The following is a 23,019-nucleotide window of genomic DNA, read 5'->3' on the forward strand; positions in this document are numbered from 1 at the left end:
TGTGAGGAGACATCATGACCCCAGCAACTCTTATAAAGGCAAACATTTAATTGGGGCTGGCTTACAGGTTCAGAGTAAGTTTAGACCATCATTCATCATGGTGGGGAAGTACGGTGGTGTGCAGGCAGACATGGTGCTGGAGAAGGAGCTACATCTTGATCCAAAGACAGCAGAAGGAGACTTGTGTGCCATACTGAACATAACCTCAGCGTAGGAGACTCAAAACTTGCCCCCCACAGTAACACACTTCTTCCAACAAGGCCACACCTACTTCAACAAGGCCAGACCTCCTATTAGTGCCATTCCCTATAGCTAAGAACTCAAACACATGAATCTCTGGGGGCTATTCCTATTCAAACCACCATGCTAGTCTAACATCTACAACTAACTCAGTTGAATTCTTTAGCCTTTCTATAAATTTTTTTTCCTTCTTCTATGTTCCTATGAAGGGCAGGGTTATGAGCACCTTGACAGGGACAATGGTGACTTTCTCACCAATAAGGAGGTGCCATCAGTGCTTGCTGAATTGATGGCTTCTACCTTGGGGAATGGTACTTACCTGCTCAGCCAGGATCTGCTGCTGCTGCTGCTGTTGCTGTTGCTGCTGCTGCTGCTGTTGCTGCTGCCTCTGCTCCCGAAGGAACTGCTGCTTCTGGTGCTCCATCAGCTGGGCCCGTTGATCCATCAGCATCTGCTTCATGATGGCTGCCTGTGGCTGGCTGCCTAGAAATCCAAGGCCCCCAGGACTGGCTCCGGAGACCATGCTGCCCGACCCCGAGGGCACAGAGTTCTGCATAGGGCCCGTGGTCCGGGGAATACCGACTGCGTGCTGCTCCTAGAGGGACCAGAAGAAAGCAGTTTAGAAATTCTGCTGGACCACTTCCTGACATTTCGGGGGGAAACTTCTGAGGAAGGGATTGAGGCAGAGGTCTTAGCTTGGGGATCCCAGGGGTCCAGAGTGGTGCCGGTTACACCTCCAGAAAACCATCTTGTTGGCCTTGCCATTGTAGAACTGGAGAGGCTACAGGAGCAGGGAATAGAAACAGAGATTGGGTCTGGGAAATGGGAAGCCAAGTTATCTGTTTCAGATGGGATGATGTAGTGATAGAGTGGCCGTGCACTGGGATTTCAACACTCTGACTCTCAAAAAAAAAAAAAAAAAAAAAAAAAAAAAAAAAAAGGAAATGACTCTCAGGGTGGGCTCACCATAAGTCTCAAAGGCAACCTCCACCCTTATATTTTGTCATAATCCTAGCACTTACTGTCTACTTTGCTAAAATGGGCATCTTAGTAAATAGGGGAGACATTCATGGAATGAATACTACCACAGGGTGTTAAAATCATTTGATGCTTGATGTTAGTCCAACTAGTCAAAACACTTATGTATGTGTGTGTGTGTGTGTGTGTGTGTGTGTGTATTTTGCTTTATTTTGTGTGTGTGCATTTTAATCCTGTCAGGCAGAGAGAGGTTCGGAACTGAAAATATGTTACTCTGACCAAAGCTATATAATCTCAAGACAGGGACTTCTTGAGAAGACCAAGGGGTTCAGTGGGAGGGGGGAGGGCACAAGAAGATAACGGTAAGGAAATATGATCAGATCACGTTTTATATATATATATATATATATATATATATATATATATATATATGAAATGAGATATAATACATTTTTTGAAAGCTATGTAATCTCCTAATCTCTTTTAAAATAGAATTGCATCTCATGTGTCTGGGATAATTTCAGCACCAGGGACTGGATTGGGACTCTTGGTTCTATAATTATTTGTCAGAGAGTTGACAGCAACTTATAAGGACTGACCTCCCCCCAACCGCCCTCCCCCACCCCCCAGGGAATAGAGGGAATGTGCTTAATAGCTGATTCCACAGAACCCAAGGGCTATCTGGGAGAATGCCCTCAGAAGGGACGTCTACGCAGCTGGACAGTGGAGACTACCAAGGGAAAACGCTAATGGGCACAGAAGGTGTGTAGACACAAAAGTCAGTTTCTAGAAACTTCTATCAACAAAGCGGTGACAGCAAATGCTGTCTGAATGTCCTGTGGAAACGGTCCTTCCTTCCGACCTGAGCACAGAGGCAGGACTTAAATGGCACTCACAGGAGGACAGGCACAGCAGTACCGTGAGGCATTCTCATGAGGCCTAACAAGAAGAACAATAATATAAAACATCTACTATTGTTTTAAATTATAACCCAAGCTGGATTTTTAATACATCCTCCCCTCTGAGTGGCTACAGCTTTGATACAGATGTGGTTGTTTGCACAGGCAATTTTCTCTCAAAATACAGAAATGAGATTCTGTCTGCCTCTCCAGAGCCAGTTTGGGGCTGATTCCTCATAAACCTGGTCTTACTGGCCTCTAGCTTCTCTCTTATGCCTGGTGCTGACCCGGGCAGGCGGCTCTTTCTGGTGAAGTTCCACCTAATGCTGCAAGCCTACTCACTCTACCTTCCCACACCCAAACAGAACTGGAGAAGCAAAACAAAGCCTTTCTATGGCCCCAGAAAGAACAGCGGAGGGAGTTATGGTTAGTATGGGAAGTTGTTCAGGTCAGAACAGGATGGTTCCTAGGAGAATCAGGGTACTGACGCTGAGTTGACTTCAGTATAATTTCTACTTACTTCCCTGAACTCTAAGTCGGCAGTGCCAAGCACACACATCAGAAAAGGGCCTGTAGTCTAGATATGAGTCATGTTTTTTTGGTGTAAGTGCTGGCTAAATTGTGTGTGTATGTGTGTGTGTGCTCCTGTGTGCAGCTGAGGTTAGAAGAGCTGGAGTTCCAAGTAGTCCTGCGCCTCCTGACATGGAGGCTGGGAACAGAACTCTGGTCCCAGAGGGGGAATTTGCATTCTTAACTGCGGAGCCATCTCCATAGTGCACAGTAAAGGCTTTACTTATGTGTGTCCTCTGTAATCAGGTGGAGAGCTATGAAATAGTCTTAATGTTAAAAAAGGACCTTTATGGCTGCAGGTATCTAGGTACACAAGAGACTTCCCTTATCTTCTAGTTCTGCTTGGTACCTGTTTCTAAGCCCCTCCTTCCTACAGGATCGAGCTGTTTCTCGCCTCCTTGAGAGACAAATGGCTGGTCAACTTAACACTTCATGCTAGAGCTAGCCAGCTAGCAGAAGGGCAGATAATAGTTTTTCTCCCATGCTTTCAGTCTGTTTAATATTTCCCGGTTTTGATGAAGAGATATTTGAAAGGAAAATGAGATCCAAGGAAAGGCATCATTTTCTTTAGCTTGTTTTTGAAAAGAGCTGTTCTTTCTGGCCCTATTTCTCTCCATGCACTTTGAGATTTTATTGCCCCGTGTGACCCCTCTGCATAGCGGAGGAATGTAGCCAGGAGTGAAGGGCTGTGTTCATAGCCTTCTCTTCCCTGGGAAAAATAAGAGTGGCAAACAAGGTGACGATGTTCATACACCCAGACACATTTTTGTCCCTGTGGACACAGTCAAGCCTCTGGGGTTACTTTCATTCCCCAAATGGTCCTGTCCCCAAAGTTGTTAAGGTTCTCAATGCAGACTACATGACCAAAAATGGCTGCAGTGTTGCCTGTCAAACACAGCATCTTTAGGGGCTTCCCAGCAAGTGCACAGGTGTGTGCCAAAGCGTGAAAGCCCACCATGACTGGCTTTACAAACGAAGCTGGTGCGGGCAGCTGTTTATGTCGCAGGGCTCTTTTAACCTCGAATCTAAGAGGGCTTAATGAGAAATAGTCTGTCAAACTCTAGGATTCCAACTCCCTGCTCTTGTTTCTATGGAGGACACACACTGGGTTGTGCAATTAGAGAAAACCAGAGTGAGCTTTCGTCATGCGACATGTAATGCCTTGGAGCCAAATGATGCAGTATTTTTAGTTTTAATTACTGGTTTGTTCTCCACTCCCAGCCCAGCGACCTCCTCTTGCTTTCCACCCAGAATCTTAATACATTCTCCTCTCCTTGAATCCAATTTGCCACGCAGATCTTCCAGGCTCTCCAAACACTCTCACTTTTCAGTAAAATAAGGGAAGGGAGAGAGAGAGAGAGAGAGAGAGAGAGAGAGAGAGAGAGAGAGAGAGAGAGAGAGAGAGAGAGAGAGAGAGAGAGAGAGGGAGAGAGAGAGAGAGAGAGAGAGAGAGAGAGAGAGAGAGAGAGAGAGAGATCAAAACCAAAGAACCTGTCTTACACATTCACCTTCCGCTCCAGGGACGAGAGCTTAACAATTTTCTAACGGCTAGAGCAAGGTAGGCGGGTGTAAACAACACTCTAGCCTCCCCCAAAGAGGCAGTTTCCGACTTCAAAAATCAAAGGCGATAAAAATATCTTCTGAGAACAGCCAGCTGTTTATTTATAAACCCACTTGTGGGGAAACTGGCTTTCTCTGAAGGGATTTTTTTTTTTTACCCCCAGGAACATGCAGCATTTGGGTGATAGGGGCCATAGATGCGGCGGATATGAAAGATCATTGGTTCCTGGGAGGGACAGGATACGACATCCTATTTACTTGGATCCAGCAGACCCTGAGCTTCATCCTTTTCTAGGTGGCCCCGAAGGGACCCTCTTGAGCAGCTGTCGTTCTGCTGGTAGCCCAGCAGAGGGTGGTGTGAGCCCGGGACCGCACTCCAGGCCTCGCGCTGAGTTTCCCCCACCCTCCGTCCCCTCCCCACCCCCCCATCGCAGATGGCTTAATCAGGGCTGGGTCCCCCGCCCCGCCCGGGCCGCCGCTGCGGACGTGGAGCCAGGCAGTCAAGTGTTCCTGCGTACAGCAGGTAGCCTGGCAACTGCGAGCATAATACGGAGCAGATGGTGTTCGCACGGCGTGATGGACATTACACACGACAGCCTGAGACAATCCAGGAATTCCCTGGTGGCTCGAGGCCCTCTTTGCACAAAATGAGTTCTCTCACCATGGCGGTGCATCTTAAGGGGTGGAGGTCTCTCCCTTCCCCACTCTCTGACACCAAACTGGTTTCTTACTACCGACTTTTCTCCAGCCAGAGGGAAGAGGGACTCCAGGCAGAGTGGGATGAGGGGTGCGGGTGCGGGGCAGGAAGAGGATATGGAAGAAAACCGAAGGATGGGGAGCAGGAGGAGATGAAAGGGGGCAGTGGCAGCCAGATCCAGGGGGCACCTCGCTGTTGGAGGGAGCCAGAGAGGCACAAAGCCGGTGCAGGGAGAAGGGACCTCCGCTCACACTACAACCGCGTGGCCTACCAGTCGCCCAAATGAAATTTAGGGTTTTCGTTAAAAAGTCCCCTGAGGCGTAATTTAGCCTCTTCAACTCCAGCCTATCTGCTTACAAGTCCTCAGGGGGCTCGGGCAAAGCGCGCAGGAGTGGGGCCAGGAGCTCCAAGCTAACCAGAGAGCGCCTCACTGCTTGGAGATCCTAACAAAGACCAGGAGCTCAGGAGCAGGGTGGGTGCCCTGGGGCCCCTGAGAAACTCAGCCTGACGCTCTGGGGGTGGGCATATTGCCCAGTGCCACTACTGCGCGCGTTCCTGAAGCCTAGGGAACACCAGAGGAAAGGGCATGTATATAGATAGGGCTGTTGTGGGTAAGAAAGATTTGGAGTAAATCAATAAGCAAACAGAAAGGCTACCTAGAAAACAAATCTCTCTCTCTCTCTCTCTCTCTCTCTCTCTCTCTCTCTCTTTCACACACACACACACACACACACACACACACAACTGGGTCAAGTAATAGGAAAAAAAATCCAAGCAGTTTCAGGCCAAATGAATTTTTGACTAAACTCTAAGTATCAAAAGACTTCATATACAGTATCTAGAGGCTGTCTACAAAGGCAAGTTTTACATTTGAGCAGCAGGCAGGGTGAATCCATCACCAAAGGACCCCTGCTGTGACTCCCAGAGGCACGGGCAGGCCCTCTTGTCTCCATCCAGAGTCCCTTGAAAATCCTGTTTAAAAAGTGGCCAGTGACAATGGAAACGTTGGAAGATGAAAAAGGCTAAGAAGATGTGAAAACCGCCTCCTCATTCCATAAGAGCAATCTGTGTAGAGCCATGGGCAGGAGTACGTCCAGCGGCTTCAAGCCTGGTCCAGGTTCACTTTACATTAGCATTCTCTGGGAGCATGGCAGAAATGCAGATTCCCGGCTCCACCAGGCCTACCGAATCAGACCAAGTTCTCCAGGTGATGGGAGATCCTGTAGGAGTTTGAGAATTACTGGAGCGAGTAATCCTGGCTGATTGCAGCCTGGCCCTGATTTGATTGCAAACTTGCATTTTCAAAATCAAGCCTGGTGCAGGCTTGCTCTGGCTCTAGTGTGAAATCTGCTGCATTGAGAATCAACCCCCCCCCCCTGCTCAGGGCTGTTAGGCTGGCTCAGTAATATTTGTCACGAAGACTAAGAATTCTCAAGGGAACTTGGGGCTATAACTCTTTCTAGAAGGATGGCATTCCACTTGCAACTGATTCTAGAAGCTGAAAGGTAGCCAAGACCAAGGGTTGAGGCTTGGGGGAGGGGAGTGGGAGTTGGGGGTTCCTTGCTAAGGGAGAGCATCAAGTATGCCCTGAATTTCCCTAGGGTAGCATGATAGAACGCTGTGGATTGACAAATATCCCCTCTGGAATAAAGAGGAGACCACAGGGCCACACTAGAAGATAACAGACTCCTGTGAGGAACTAGGCATAGGCAGAAACTCTGCTAGGTGCCTTTACCTATGTAATCAAACTCATTTCGTTGATTAGAAAGCTCAAGTCTCTGAGAGGCTAGGGAACTTGTCTGATTGTCCCACAGCTGGGGCGGCATCTTTGGGATTTGAACTTTTCTATCAAAACAGACATCTGGTCTCAATTGAGCAGACCGCCCAGGAACACGCTGGAATAAAGAGCAAGTGACAGGAAGCGGGGAAAGAAGGAGCACAGAATAAAAGGGTAGAAACTTGTTAGAATTGGAAAGAAATCAAAGAATGAAACTGAATGTGAACAACAACAACAACAAAAACCAACTTCATTTTAAATTGTTTTCTGAGACTCGAAATCAAGGTGTCTCTGTGCTATCAACTTTGACTTTTTTTTTTTAAAGGGCAGGAGACTAGGCCATCCAACCGTAAGAGGAAGATGAAACAAAGTAAATTAAAATCTGAGTTCCCTCTGAAGTCTGCCAAGTGTCAGGGCAGAAGCATGGCCTGTGGATGGTGGCAATCCTGTACACATGTCCTTTTTCAACACATTTTTTTGTTGTTGTTGTTGTTCACTGTGGGGTTGGGAAGCAGCTTACAACAAACTCCCACCAGAGCCCCGACAGTCTCCCAAACCCATCCACTTCGTAGATGATTCAAGAAGGCTGCACTGCAAAGCTTGTTTTCAGTGGGGTACATTGGCACAGCCTTAGGAGGCAGAGAGAGCTGAGGGCTAGCCTGGACTACAACGTGAGATCCTCCTATTGTTTGTGTGATTATATCCCCCAAGCAGTTGGGTTTTAAGGCTGTGACTAACAATTTGGGAAGTGTTTCACTCAAACAGTAGTAACTAAAGGCCAGTTCTACTACCAAGAGGCTCTTCTCCTTATGGGACCCAGGAACGCGACTAGGAACTCGGCTCCTATCTATGGGACCATGATTGACACACTCTGATGGCATAAAAGCATCTTCAGGTTATTACTGTTATTGCTGGAGTGATCTCTCCCCCTCTCTCTCTCAGAGAGACAGATATACACTCAGAGAGACACACATATACAGAGAAACAGGCAGAGAGACAGAAAGAGAGGGAGACAAAGGTTGATGTAGCCTGTCTCACTCTTTTGTTCCCTACATTATTCTTTGAGCTGGGTTTCTCACTGAGCCTGGAACTCATGGGTTTGGTAGACAGACTGAGCAGCGAGGGCCTCCTGTCTCTGCCCTGAGGATGGAACTTGGGTTCTCAGGCTTGCTTTGCAAGCATGTTATCCATTGAGCCATCTCCCCAGATCCTGATTGTATAGTACATCTCCAGGGTAGAACAAGTGTTGTCCTTCTAGCTTGGTTCTATGGAAAAGAGACCAGGACTTTAAACTTGTTTTTGTGTTCCCTTAGATTTTTCGATGAGCAGATAGATGTTGTCTACTTAGACACTGAATATAGCAAAAAGTTGCAGCCTCAAGTTTTTCATCCACATATTGAAAATGTCTGAAACAAATTGCATCCAGACTTTTCTCCTGTCATTATTCTCTAAACAATACAACACTAATGACTATTTAGATAGCATTTTTAAGGTATTACAAGTGGTTTAGAGATAATTCAAAGTATATGGGAGGTTTGTGTAGGTCCTATGTATATCCCATAATAGCTCAGATAAAAGACAGGAGCATCTTTGGTGTGTTGGGATGCTTGTTCTATACCCACGCCCCAGATTCTGAGGGATGGCTGTACTGAAAACATGCATGCTGGGCTAGAGAGTTAGCTTCTTCCTGACAGTGAGTACCACTTTTGCAGAGGATGCACATTCAGTTCCTACACCCACACCAGGCAGCTTACAACCACCAGCAACTCCAGAGGCATGATCTGACACCCGCTTCTGGTCACCACAGGCACCTGCACACACATGACAGACTCTTGCATATATATGTGATTAAAAACAAAATCTTTAAAATAGGCATGCTGTTGGCTTTCTTGCTTTTAGCTACTCAATCACAGAAGTTTTAAAAGCAATGTAGGAATGTTGGAAAAAGAAAGAAGCAACACTTGTTTATGGTACTCCAAGATAACCATCATTCATTTTATAATTGCATTCACACACACCCCTCCTTTCCTTAGCATGCACAAACATATTTTCATGCTCTCGATCGTGGTATATGTCTGACAGTACGTCCTACCAAGTCGAACTCTGTAAGATGGGGACATGGAAAGTTCCACCTTTCCAAATGCTGAAACACAAGTTACAATTTACTGGCAGTTTCTCTGAGTGGCTCATTCCTGGCAGCGTGCTTTGATCCTTGAGGACAGGATTGTGTACTTTCGCCCTAGCATCCAGCATAGTTAGAAGCACAGTTGCAACAAGCTCCATGTTTGTGGAATTCAGCTAACTCCGCATGATGAATTTTAGCCTGAGTCAATCCGGAGTGTGGGGGAAGATGTCTGCACCAACAGACTGCTTCTCTGAGGGTCTGGTGGGGCCCTCTGCAATATTAAGGAAAGAGTTAAAGTTGGCAGGGCTCTGTGAAGCTGTGAGAGAGCAACCGAGGGAAAGGCCAGGTTTCCAAGGACTTTCTTGGGCATAAAAATACAACAAAAAATACCAGTTTTTCTCATTGGTGCTTGGACCAAAGTCACAATCCCACCCTGCATTAGAAACACAACTTTGAGAGCTGTGCATTCCCTCTGCCTCTGATGTAAATTACAGACTTCCTCCGATCCTTTTGTTGCATTTAATTCCACCACCAAAGCAACGCTAAATTGGTTAAAAGTTCATTAGTGCGCAACAATAGTGGCTCGATTAAATAAATTATGGCACATCCATACCATGAATGTGAGGCAGTCAATGAAAATCATGCCTCCTTGGACGGGGTCTAATCACACGGAGGGAGCTCACTGTGTGCAGCTGACAGAGAAAAACCCAACATCTCTGCAACACAAGTCACAGGAAATATCATATAGCCATACACACACGCACACACACACACCCTATCTGACAGTATATAATATATAACATTAGAGACAGGGTTCACTGCGTAGGCCTAGCTGGCCTGGAACTCAATATGTAAACCAGCCTGGCTCTGAGCTCACAGAGATCTTCTTGCCTCTGCCTCCCGAGGGCAGGGCTTAGAGACGAGTTTCACCGTTCTCAGCTCCATCTTTTGTACTTTAATATTTTTATATTATAAATGCATGGCACTTTTAATTTTTAAGTTAAATTAATTAATTAGTTTGTTTATTGCCTGTATGTGTGTGGGGGTAGGGTGGGGAGGGGTATTTGTGAGGTAAGACATGAAAATGATGCCCAGAAAATATTTTCAGGAGTGAGTTCTCTCCTAGGACTACTCGGGTCCTGGGGATTAAATTCAAGTTGTTAGGGTTGGCAGCATTGGCTTGCTAAGCACGAATGTACTAGACTTTTACAGAGACGTTACTTTTTTCATTGTTTGTGTTTTTGTTTTGGGACAAGATCCCATGTAGTCAAGGATGGCCTCAAACCTGCTGTGTAGCCTCGGCTGATCCTCCGGCCTCCACCTCCCAAGTCCTGAGATCACAGACATGTGTCACCATGACCACTGAAGTACTTTGAATACTTTCACTGCTTCAGTGGAAAGCCCTTGAGTAACACACGGGAAAGGCTCCGAGTACAGCAAACACCTTCCGAATCCCATCTCGCCTTTGGTGGAGCTGGGCTGCTCTCTGTGGCCTTTCTCTACCCTAGACTGGAAACCACAGAGGTGGCTACAGCTGCATGGTGGTGCAGGCTTACGATCCTAGAGCTCTCGGGGCTGAGGGTCTCTAAGAGCTCCAGATTGTATCAGTTTCCTATCCTGTTGCTACGATATAATAATACCTGACAGAATACCTTCTTAAGGAAGAAGGAAAGAAGGAGGAAGGAAGGAAGGAAGGAAGGAAGGAAGGAAGGAAGGAAGGAAGGAAGGAGTCCTAGCTATTCTTCTACTACCATGAGAAGACAATCTGATCAAGGCAACTTATAAGAGAAACATTCAACTGGGGCAGTGCTTACAGTTTAAGATGGTTACTGCCACTGCTTGGCAGGAAGCAGACAGACGGAGCTGGAGCAGTAGCTGACCCACCCTGATCCACAGGAAGAAGGCAAAGCATGGGCACGTGGGGGAGGGGGAGGAGGAAGGGGGCTTAGGTTTTTGAAACCTCAAGGCCCACTCCTAGTCACACACTCCTCCTATAAAGCCACACCCCCTAATTCTTCCCAAAGGGTTCCACTCTCTGGTAACTGAGTATTCAAATATCTGAGCCCACAGAGGCCCATTTCATTTAAACCACCAGGGAAGAGTTTGGTCTGCTCATCGTCTGAGGGGAGAGTCCTTCACCGTGGGGAACTCACTATGGCTGGAGGGGAGGCAGCTGGTCCCGCCACATCCCTAGTAGGCAGGCAGAGAGGGAAATACTGAGGCTCTCCGTGGTTCCCCACTTTTTCTCTACAAAGTCAGGGATCCCAGTCCAAATTCAGGGTGGGTTTTCCCACATCAACTAACCCAATCTAAAAACAAACAAACAAACAACTGGCCTCGGCCTCTGAGATGTTCTTGGGAAGTTTTGTCTCCTTGGTAATTCTAAAGTGTGTCAAATTGGCAACATTAGCAATCCCACAGGCCAGTCGCAAGAGGCTTTTCTGTGGGCTGCAAGACCTGCTGAGAACAATGTAGCAAAGGGGGGCAGCAATGCTTTTGCCTCCATCCAGGAGGCTGCCCTTGGGCATCAGAATACACAGACTGGAAATGGCTTGTCAGCTACTGTTAGTGTCTCCACCCATCAGACTTCTACTTTCTTTCTTTGACTTACAAACTTGAGGGGAGAATGGTCTCAGCTGCTGTCTACAATTAGGCTACTTTTTTTCTTGGGCTTTCTCCCCTAATCCAGAGCTTCCTCTCCCGGCCTCCAGCCTTCTGATGAACTTCCCAAAGCCAAGGTTGCGTAACGGATACACAGGCCTATCTTGTGTTATACTGGGAGACTGGCCAATCTTTCCATTTATAGACAGGAGCACTGCTGTGCTGCCAAATGGAGCGCGGGGCTGGTGTGGCTACAAGACGGAGAAAGGAAAGAGCTGGGCTCTTTCGGGGCTTACTTACTTGAACCTCCTCTGCTAGCCTGGGGACAGCAGCTGAGGAGACTCAGCTCTAACCATCTGAAAGGAGAGTCTTCCGAATAGCTACCCATTTCCATCCCCGCCAAACACTGCCACAGGAGGGGCGGGGCAGCCTGCTCTGCTGCCCCGTGACAGCTGGGCCCATCTGTAGGCAAGCCACTTGAGTATGTGAGGCTGAGGAGGCGGCTGCTGTAGACACTGCCCTTTGGGTAAGACACGGTGGTTGCCCTCTTGAACTCAGCAGCTGGGAGGAAACATGCCTGCGATTGGACCTGTTACTGTTCCATCATGCAGTGGGTGGGACTGACAAGACTCCGCCCCTCCTTGAGGATACTGGGAAAGTGAGAGACAATTCCTTCAGTGGTATAGCTGCTCATAAGTTGCCCATGTTCCGTAAAAAGCCTGTAAGTTCCCTTAATTAAACTCACTGGTTCACCAAACAAGCCTTGAGAGGAAGTGTTCCTTTGGTTTGCGGTTGGTGCCCTGTCATGGGGCAAATACATACTTATTTGTCACCCCTGGACTAGTTTGCGGCATAGGCACCCTCCTAACATCTGTAAGAGCAGCATCCTGCAGGACAGGGCAGTGGGTGGGGCTTGAAATCTGCATTTGGTCTTTTACACACACACATCTTGGCCTAGAAAGAGCTTCTCAGAGGATGCTCCAAGGTCGAGGGTGTGTGTGGGGGGGCTAGGACCAGGTGAAACTGGGGGTGGATGCAGAAGGCTGGTTGTGTGTGGGGCTTACACATGCAAAAACCCTTAGAATATTTATGTTTACACACATTCCATACATGTGGGTTGACAGTAGGGACATTTTGGTGAAACTGAAAGATAAGATCCATTTTTGGGCTCTACACTGCTTGTGTTCTGTAATGCTCTTCTGCATGTGTTCATGTGTGTGCCACTGTAAGTGTGTACATGCAGGCTAAGGACAATCTTGGGCGCTGTTCCTTGGGAGCTGTCCACTTTGGTTTTTTGAAATAAGGTGTCTCTTAGAACTTTAGCTTGCCAAGCTAGTCTAAGCTGGCTGGTCATCAAACTCCAGGGATTGGCTAGTCTCTGTGTCCCCAGTGCTAGGATTATAAGTATACACCACAATCCATGACCAATTTATTTACTTATTAGTGTGTGTGCGTGCGTGCACATGTGGTATGTGGGCCTCTATTCACACACTCACAAGTGCACATGGTGGGCGTGTAGGTCAGTGGACAGGTTCTAGGCACCAAACACAGGTTGTTTGGTCTTGTGTGGCCCATCACCTGATGGCCCACCACCAGCATTGTTTATGTGACTTCTGGTGTGCACCACCAGAATATTAGCCTTTTAAGAATATTAGTTGAGTTCTGGGGATTGAACTCAGGTCCTTGTGCATGCAAGGCAAGTACTTTGCTTCCTGGGCCATCTCTCCAGCTCTCAACTAATATTCTTTCTATATGCCCCAGATAAGGGGGAGGGGAATAGATATTTTTCTGACCCTTTCTTAGCGCTAATAACATTTTTTGTTCATTTTATAAATATCTATATGGTGTATCTAAAGAATAAAAATGGCCCAGGTATTTTCTTAACCATAAGACTTGGGAATAAAATGGGTTAAATAAGCAGTTTGAGAAGAAATGCTGACCTCAGTCAGTTTCCTACTGAGTTCTTGCGTAGTGAGGGAGAAACAGCCCGGGTGGATGTGCAGGACACTGGATTCAAGGGCTAGCTGGCTTGGTGCAAGACTCTGTTCCTTCTTGACAGCAAGTTCAAAGGTAAAAGAGGATTTGACTAGGAGAATGGATGGGATTGCAGATTTCTATCTGAGTGGTGGAGAAGGGGAGGACCCACCATTGGAAGGCAAAGGGTGAGATGCTTGCCTGGGTGTGTGGGAAACCATCCTTGCCAGTACACTGGGGAGAATGACTAGCAAGAGACAGACCCAGGCACAGGCAAGAGATGTGATGTGACCAGGGGACAACAGGAGCCAGAATAGGCTCTCAGATGACAAATGCATCGTTCTGTTGCAGGTGTCAGATAGAGCAGAGATTAGACTGGGACAGTAGGAGGAAAGTGGGAGGAAGGATGGGGAGGCAGGCCTGCAGTGAAGACCTGCCCGTGAAGTGAATCTGGTTTCTCACTGAGGATGGAGTCCAGCCCCTTGCTAGGCATGATCCAGCAAAGCTCTGCGGTCTCTGTACCACACGCAAAGGCCACTTTCCGACCCACACAGGCATATCTCAGACTTGCTTCTCATCTGCCATTTTCCCATTGCTTGAGCCCATGTGATCACTAGAGATCTGGCAGAGATTGTAAGCCTTGCCTACAAATCAAGTGTAGACCTAGGGTGGTGCATGCCTGCCATCCTGGAACTCAGAGAGCTGAGGCAGGAGGATCATCAGTTTGAAGTCAGTCTGTGTTACATACTGAGGACCTGTTTCAAAATTAAACAAATAAAACAACAAGGTAGGTAAGATAATTCCAGTGTGCCATATACTTCCCAGTCTTAAATAACTCATTGCACCGGCTGGAGAGACAACTCAGGGGCCAAAGCATTTGCCATGCAAGCACAAAACCTAGAGTTTGAGTCCTCAGCATCATATAAATGCCATCATATAAATGCGGGGTAGGTGTGGTGGTCCATTTACAATTCTAGCAACAAGAAGGCGGAGGCGAGATCTCAGAGCAAGCTGGCAGGCCACTTTGCTGACTAGCTGGCTGGTCGGATTGCCAAGCTCTGGGTTCACCTGAGAGACCCTGCCTCAATGAAAAAAAATGTGGAAAGTGTCAAGACAGTAGTTAACCGGGTCTCCACTGTGGATCATCAGACCATCCACAGACTTCACAGACTTGGCCATCAGTCTCAGAGCTTCTCAGACACGGAAACTGCACAGCCCTTGGCCCCATTCTCCATAACAGGCCCCTCACACAGCAAGCCCTTCCCGGCGTTTGTAATGGAAAAGATGAAATCTTTCCCACCACCTCCATCTCAGAACAGAAGGGTAGGAAGCCAGAGCCACCTGCCAAGCCCCAGCCAGTGCCTACAGCATCATGGGGCCTTGGTAGATGCATCTGGAGGCTGTTCTATGAAGACGGTTAATAAAATCTTATACAAGGACATTTTTAAAATGTGGAAAGTGATCAAGGAAGACCCTTCATGTCAACGGTGGGCCTCGATATGTACACACAGTAGTGCATGTGGACCTACACACACACACACACACACACACACACATATACACCCAAACCCACACATACCACACATGCATGCACAGCATACACACACACATGTGAGGTAAGAACTTAATGTATGTAAGTGTAACCTTAGTACACCATGTCAAATATTGTGTGCTGTGGCTTTAAAAATATCTAGCACAAGCAGGCATGTGTCCTGACTACTGTTAAAGCCCTGATAATATTTTCTGGGGATGAAAGGAAGTCAGACAACAACAGGAAACAAGATCAAAACGACTTTGAGAGGATGGCAGCTTTTAATTTTGTGCTTCTTTTTCCTTGACTTCCCAATTTCCCTCTTCCTGCTAAATGCTTCAGTCAGTGTCTAGGAAAGCCAGGCAAGGCAGAGTGAAGGTTTGGGGTAGCTCACTTTGGGTTTTAACAAGCAGTCTTCGTTAACACACACAGTAACTATTTGCTAAGTGTTACGTTCACGCTTGCACAGAAACAGTCAGCAAAGTCCTTGGATCTTATTGCTATAACTTGTTTGCAATGGAAATAGTGTTAAATAAAAAAAAAAAGATGCGTAAGTTAGCATGGGGTGTGCAATATTTTCTTATGGGATGGTGTTGTCCTTTTCACAAATTTTTAAAACTAAACTTGAGATGGTGGTTAAAAAAAATACTTGAACAAGATAGTAAACTTGCAGGAAGCCACTTAGACTGTTGACAATCCCTAACTGAAGTTAAGAATCTGCAGGAGACTCTAGGTAAAAGCTTGTTTTGTATTTTAACTTGGAGGCCTGGTGTCTTCTGTTGAACACAGGTCTGGCTTGAAATGTTGAGAAGTGGGTGAAGAATGGGCTGAAGCAGACTGCCATTCCTAACATTGAAATTTCCCGAGCCTGAGAGATGGACCGCAGCACCTGGCCGGCCTGTCTCCCATTCTGCAAAGAGGGGCTCCAAATCTCTCTCAGGCTCCCAGGGCCCCTGCAGAAGCAGCGGTCTTTCCCACACTGGCCTCAGTAGGAACTTAGAAATTCCTCAGATGCTTGACACCAGCCAATTTCTTTTCCTTTCCCCTCCTCCTTCTCTCTCTCCCTTTCTAATGCGGCATATTCTGTCTGTGCCTCTCCAAGTAGCCAGGGGCCAGCAGCTCTAGCCTCTCCTCTTCTGAATGAGCCTCTTCTATTCTGTGTTCTGAAGGAGGACGAGAGGGGCTTGCCATCAAATGTCCGGGGAAATCAAACTGAAACATGATTTTGTTTCTTTCCTTTCTTTGAGGCACGATCGTGCTATCTAGCCTCGGCACATCTCAAACTTGTGATTCTTTGGGATTAGAGCCTGTGCCACAGCGTCTGGATTAAACATAATTTTTATATTAGAGACTACTTTTCAAGATTCCCAAGGAGTGAAGGAAGCAAGCAGGTGGGAAAATGAAACCCAAAGAGACTGGTAAAGCTATGTACCACCGAGCCATGCCACGTGTACCCCTGAGGCCAAGCCACGTGTACCACTGAGGAAAACCACTCAGGGTGGAGGAATGGTGGGACAGAAGACAGGCATAGGGCACAAGACAATTGTTTTCCCCGTTAGTATAGGATTTCCCCCGCCAAGCAGCCTCGAATCTTCACCTTAGAGATGGATATGTTTGAAAATCTCATATGGCCGAGCAGTTGTGGCGCACGCCTTTAATCCCAACACTCGGGAGGCAGAGGCAGGTGGATTTCTGAGTTTGAGGCCAGACTGGTCTACAAAGTGAGTTCCAGGACAGCCAGGGCTACACAGAGAAACCATGTTTCGAAAAAACAAAAAATAAAATAAAATCTCATATGAGGGCTGGACATAGATGTCCAGTTATTACCTAGCAAGGGCCTGGATTTTATCTTCAACACCAACACCAGAGAGAGAGAGAGAGAGAGAGAGAGAGAGAGAGAGAGAGAGAGAGAGAGAGAAGCAAACAATAACAATGCCACTCCCATGTCCACATTAACAGTCTTATGCCTGATACTAAAAACAAAAAATGGTATGGGTATGTTTGCAAGCATGGGTGCCTGTGTGTGCCTGCAGAATCCAGGTCAGTTAGGGTTCCGTGTCTTCCTCTATCACCCCCTACTTTTTAAGTCAATGGACCCCACTGAACCTGGAGCCCGCTGATTGGTGAGACTGGATGATTGGCAAGCCCTCTGTCCGTCTCTGCTCCGCCCCTCTAGGGCTGGTATGCCCAGCATACCAGTAAGCTCTTACTTGCAGGGCTATCTCCCCAGCCACTTTGCTTGATACTTTTTATGAGCATTGAGAGCAGAGAGATCTTTATTGGGCCTTTGCAGAGCTAATGACAAAGAACCCCCCAGGAACATCGCCTAGTACCTAAGCTTCCATGTCCCCTCGGGCTTTTGTGAATGTGCCTCTATCTTTCTCAACAGTCTGGCGTCTAATGGGATGGCACTTTAGAATTAAGGGTCAGAGAAGTGGGGTAAAAGAAGACACACCCCATCTTGGGCTTTGCAGTCCCTGTGCCTCCTGTTCAGCCTACAGTGGCTGGAAGCAAACAGCCGCACAGGGGACTTAATTCCAGGAGGGTTTAGACTCTCAAAGGAACTCAGCTCTGGGGGGGTGGGGAGGGAGAAGAGAGCAATATGCATACGTGGAAATGACTGAAACTGGAGGCAGGGGAGAAAAGGAGAGGAACTTGCCTGGGGTAAGATCAAGAATAGATGCTAGCTGGGGACATAGCTCCATCTTTGTCCTCAAAAGCATGTTCAGGTCTGGCTTGATACATTGTTACTCAAAGCTGTGCTTTCTGTAGTCTGTGCATTTCTGGGATTGGATTGGATAGGAACGTCACTTCCTCCCCAAACCAGTCTAAACTACCTTAGGAAATTGGGTGATTTGAACGGTCAGCTCCTTAGATTGTGAGAAGAGCAGTTAGACTGGAGGAAAGAGAAGGGTCTCAGTCTCACAGGGTAGCCTGCCAGCAGCCATTCTGAAAGACTGCAGACACAACCTGGCTTTGATTTGCTGGCTTCAGATGACAGCTTGTCTTGGTGACTCAGTGTGAACACCACTTCAGGTCTGGCATCTTGGTGAACAGAGGGTAGATAAGACTTGTGGGTACATGAGCCCTGCCCTTAAAGTTCCAAGGAGTACGTATGATTTTGTCTGAGTTCTGCAGTGGTCAAAAACAATCCAGTACTTCTACAGAGAGTTCAAATGTGACACACACACACACACACACATATTATATCATACATATATACATACATACATATGTAGATTATTAGCATGTGTGTATGGAGGCTGGAGGACAACCTCATGTGTTTATCATGGATCATCCATTTTTCCTTTTTTTGAGACAGCTCTCTCAACGGTCTGGTGCTCATCAAGGCTGGCTAGTGAGCTCCCATGATCCACCTGTGTCTGCATCCCCCGAACAGGGATTACAGCTGTCATGGCACCATGCTTGCCCATTTTTATGTGAGTTCTGGGTATCAAACTCAGGTCCTCTTGCAAGGACTTTACTGATGGAGCCATGTTACCAGCTCTGTGGCAAATATTTTCTCTCCAGAAAAGATTAGAAATTTCCTCTAAGTGCAGGTGTGTGTGTGTGAAGGAATGGTCTCAAGAATGTATTTCCGATTTTAAAAAATAATTGTAATGTTTGGGGCAATGTTTGGATCTGACCTTATGTTTTTAATTTAAATTTTACTTTTTTTTATGTGTATGAGTGTTTTGCCAGCATGTATGTGTGTACCTCGCATGTGTTTCTGGTGCCCATGGAGGTCAGAAGGGTCCCTAAAGTTGGAGTTATAGATGGTTGTGAGTTGTCATGCAGATGCTAGCACTTGAACTTGGGTCCTCTGGAAGAGCAACCATCTCTCCAGCCCTTATGCTTTTAAAACCTTTGAGGTTTCTTTGCAATTACACAGACTTTTTTTTTTTTTTTTTAAAGAAGCATACAGATGCTAAAATGTTGAAAAGCTTTTACTAAGAGATGCTGCCTCTCAGGTACCTCAGGGCCATGACACAGGTTGGGCAGTGTGAACAGGGATGTGCCCATAGCCCCCCACCTTATCTGTTTTCTCACAGATCCAAATGGGACTCTGACTATTCTAGGCCTGGGCCCCCTAGACACTGTCCTGAAGGCAACTGGAACTATTTTTTATTTTTTTTGGCTCATGATCTCTGGCTACTATCTATGGGATAAAAAGGTACCCATATGAGGAATTTGAAAGACAGGAGTCTTCAGGACATACAAGGGGACTTCACTCTGAGGCCATGTTCATGTCCCACAACTTGTACCAGTACTTCTGAGTAAATGCCAGCTTCATGCGGAATCCTCAGACCGGAGGCAGCTGTGTTAATTGGTGAGGTTTCCATTTAGTTGTGGCACCAAACAGAAACTCTTGCTCATTGGATATGAATGATACAGAGGCATCAGCTAGTCTGCATTTCTGTGATTCCACCATCTCGTTGTGCGCCCCTACAGTGGAGCTGAATGAGAACACCCACTGTCCGACCTTGCATGTTCCTACCCTCCTGAGTGGAAGTCAGGTTAACATTTAAAAAAGTTAAGAGACAGTAAGGAAACAATATGGATTGATTATTCGTATCACCCGAGTGATTTGATTGTACCAATAGGATGCCAAACATAGCTTCGAAAAGCCCATGAAACACAGAACATTCTGGAATTCATCTATGAGAACTCTTTTCCTTCAAGGCAGCCCAGGTGCTTCCCACACACCTCTGTGGCACAGGGAAGAGAGAGTGACAATCTTACAGCCTGGATGATAAGAGAACCTTTGCAAACCTAATGTGGGTGTCCCTGGTAGAACATTCTCAAGTATAAACAAAAAAATCAATCATGGGAGGGAAGGAGAGGACTTCTAGGCCGACTGTGTGTGTGTGTGCGCGCGTGTGTGTGCGTGCGTGTGTGTGTGTGTGTGTGTGTGTGTGTGTGTATGTGCGTGTGTGTCTGTGCATGCTCATTCATACCACCATACTTGGTTTATGTGCACATGTGCACATCTGTATGTATGTAGGGGTCACTAGCTTTCCTGAGGACATGCCAGCATTTGCTGCCTTTGAATTCCAATTGAATTAAAACCAGGCCTGCTCTAGAAACGGCCTGTGGGACAGTTTGGGGTTCTTTTCTCTTTGTTCCCTAGAGATGGTGAGCCATAAATCCAAGTCGAACCTTAGACTTACAACTGAGTCTCTTCTCACCCTTATTGCACCGCGTGATGTAATCCGACCCTCTGGAATCCCACTGCTGCTCACTCTGACTGACCCCAGTGCCCACATTTGTGTAGCTCCTAAGAAAATACATTTAAGGAGGGAGCTGGGTCCTCTTCAGCCCCCATAAACTTCTTTTTGTATGCTGCCCAGAAAAATGTCTTCCCTCAGATCTATGTATTTTGAATTTCTTAAGTTAGCAAGGCACCTCAAACCGAGCAATTCTCATGTCCTGGCCTCAGCAGCCCATGTTCCTTTCTCCCTACCCCCACCCTCACTCGTGGGAAATTTTACTGTATTATTCATTTATTTTGAGACAAGGAGTCATTTAGCACAGGTTGGCCTCAGCATGCTAGGTAGTAGAGGATAACCTTCAGCTTTGGAGCCTTCTCGTCCCTGCTTCCAGTGTGCTGGGACCATCAGTCCTGGGCTATTATGCTGACCTCAGCTGTTTTAAAACGGAAGCGGGCAAGCTTCCAGAAGTGTGTGTGTGTGTGTGGGGGGGGGGGTGTCTTGCTTCTAGTCTCAGCTTTAGAGAGAAATGAACAGGGTTGACGGGCAGGAGGAGAAGGCACCTGCTTGTTTGGGACAGCCCAAGTCTTCTTCCTTCTCCAGTGATCTCTCCATGTGGGAGGCAGTCCTCGGATGGGAGACTCTCACTCTGGGTTGTATGTATGTATGGCTAAGGACGCATGGTTTTGGGGGTGAGATGGGGTGCAGCTTCTCCCTGATGTAGCTCAGGCTGGCCTTGTTCTTTGGCTCTCTCGGTCTAAGCCTCTTGAGTGCTGGGATTACAAGAGTCTGCTATCATGCTAGGCTGAGTAAATCTTCAAGGTGAGTTTAGCATGGTTTGTCAAATAACAAAATGTGTCAGTTTTTGTTTCTAAGACAGGGTCTCTGTGTATCCCTGGCCTTTTCAGAACTTACAGTGTAGTCTAGGCTGGCCTAGAACTCAAAGAGATCCTCTTACCTCTGTCTCCTGAGTGCTGGAATTAAAGGCATGCATTGTTATGCCTGACTAACAAAAATGCTTTTTTTTTAAAGTGCCCATGTCTTTGTCCTTATGTAATATTTTTCTCTAAGTGAATTTAGATCCTTTGGAAGTCTGTTGTACTTCAAATACGACTTGAGGTGCTTAGGTTTCAAGAAATGTCACTCAAGATGGACTGTAGGTACCCAGCAAGGTTTAAGAAAGCAAGAAAAGGAGGGGATGGGGGTGGGGTAGGTGGGGTGGATGCTGACATAAACCTCACCCAGGCTACAATCCCACTCTCAAAGTATCCAATTTTGATTGTGTGTGTGTGTGTGCGCAAGGTTACCGTGTAGCTCTTTTGGATGAAGAAAGGCACCACACAATGCAGAGAGCTCCAAGGAGCCCAATGTAAAAGGAGGCCGATCTTGCCTTTATTATCACTGTGGAATGAGCCCAGAGTAGAAGCTGGAAGTTCATCATCTCTGGCCTGATCCTGAAAACAGAAGTTATCCTCCTGACCCAAGACTTGGAGCTTCTCTTGGCCCAAACTGGGAGGTTCATATTCAAACTTCCCTTCCAGCTAGATAGCCAACAGTTTCCTCGATACCTTATAGACAGCCATGCACAGGGGCCATATTTAGGGCTATCCTATTCCATCAACTCTGAGACTCATGAAATTGAAGGCATGTACTATATATGTGTCTGGAAAAGGTTGCCCCTAACTCTGGCATATCATCCATTGTAAGAAGCCTACTAAAAAGAGCACAGACAGAGTGTTCTAGGATCATTTAGAGATGGCTCTTAGGCATCCCAGTGTCTGAGGCCCTTTGGGGGTTGACTCTCAACCAACAACTAGCCTGGAGTAGTGGTGGTGACTTGCATCAGCTGGCTCTCTTCCCACTCACAACCACTCCTGCAAAGAGTGAGTGATGTAGTACTTCCTACTTTCTTCTCTGAGGAGAAAGAGAGGGCAGCTGTGGAAAATGGCCAAGGATTCCAAGGGGGAATTTAAAGCTGGATCTTCCCCTCCTGGTGGCACTCAGAGCAAGGCTTGGCACAAACAAACTTCCTGTATTTCCCCTTTCCTCCATCCCTTCATCTCTCATCTCCTCTCCCTCACTCCCTCCCTCCTTCCATCCCTACCTTCCTTTTTTTCTTGGAAGTGTTGAGGGTCAAACCCAGGACCTTCTGCAAATTTTCTACAACTGTAGTTTTCTGAATGAGACAAACAGAAGCACCCAATAATGTTGTCCATATTTCTTCCAAGACAGCATGTGTATAGATAAGACGTAGCAAGAAGAAAGATGTGGATTTTCTTACTAAGAAAAACACAGGGCCAGATCCTAAATGATACTGGCTTGGTTCTAGACGAAAGAAAAAAAAATCTCTAAGTAGGCAATCACTTTAAACAAGGACAATGTTCCTCTACATTTCCAATCGTATTTTTCAGGCTGCTTGTGCCACCAGAACTTCCTCATGCTGGTACATGCCAAGGGTTCAAGGAGGAAAGAACGTAGGACAGTTGCATGAAGGCTGAGCAGATTTTTTTTTTGCACCTATATGTGCAGGCATAAAGTTTTCTCAACCTACTTAAGTAGGGGTTCAACCTCCCCTTTGGCCTACTACCCACCAGAAGTCGTGGAAAAGAAAAGTTATTAGGACATGGGGAAGTAGATCTGTTTAGAAATAGCTCTTTGGGGGCAAGTCCAATCTTGATTGTCAGGATACCAGCCATTCAGTCTTATAGCAAAGACCAAATACGAATCAGCAGCGGCAGCCCAGTCCCGTTGGCAGACACTACACACGAACCAGCAGGGGCAGTTCAATCCAGAAGCAACTGCAAGGCTCACCAACTGGCCCAAGCCAAGGAGGTGGCAAGAAGCCACGGGAACCTCA

At 46.8% G+C, this 23,019-nt stretch overlaps 1 protein-coding gene across 1 annotated transcript in view; it reads right to left on the bottom strand.

Annotated features, from left to right (window-relative positions):
* Maml3 (mastermind like transcriptional coactivator 3) overlaps positions 1 to 23,019 on the bottom strand; it is a 415,536-nt gene that overhangs the window by 9,215 nt on the left and 383,302 nt on the right. The window contains exon 3 of the mRNA XM_021158440.1: positions 560 to 835. Coding sequence (XP_021014099.1) covers positions 560 to 835 — 276 coding nt within the window. The remainder of the gene's footprint in view (positions 1 to 559; positions 836 to 23,019) is intronic.

This window comes from Mus caroli, chromosome 3 (genome assembly GCF_900094665.2).
Source record: "Mus caroli chromosome 3, CAROLI_EIJ_v1.1, whole genome shotgun sequence".
In the NCBI taxonomy this organism is placed as follows: domain Eukaryota; kingdom Metazoa; phylum Chordata; class Mammalia; order Rodentia; family Muridae; genus Mus; species Mus caroli.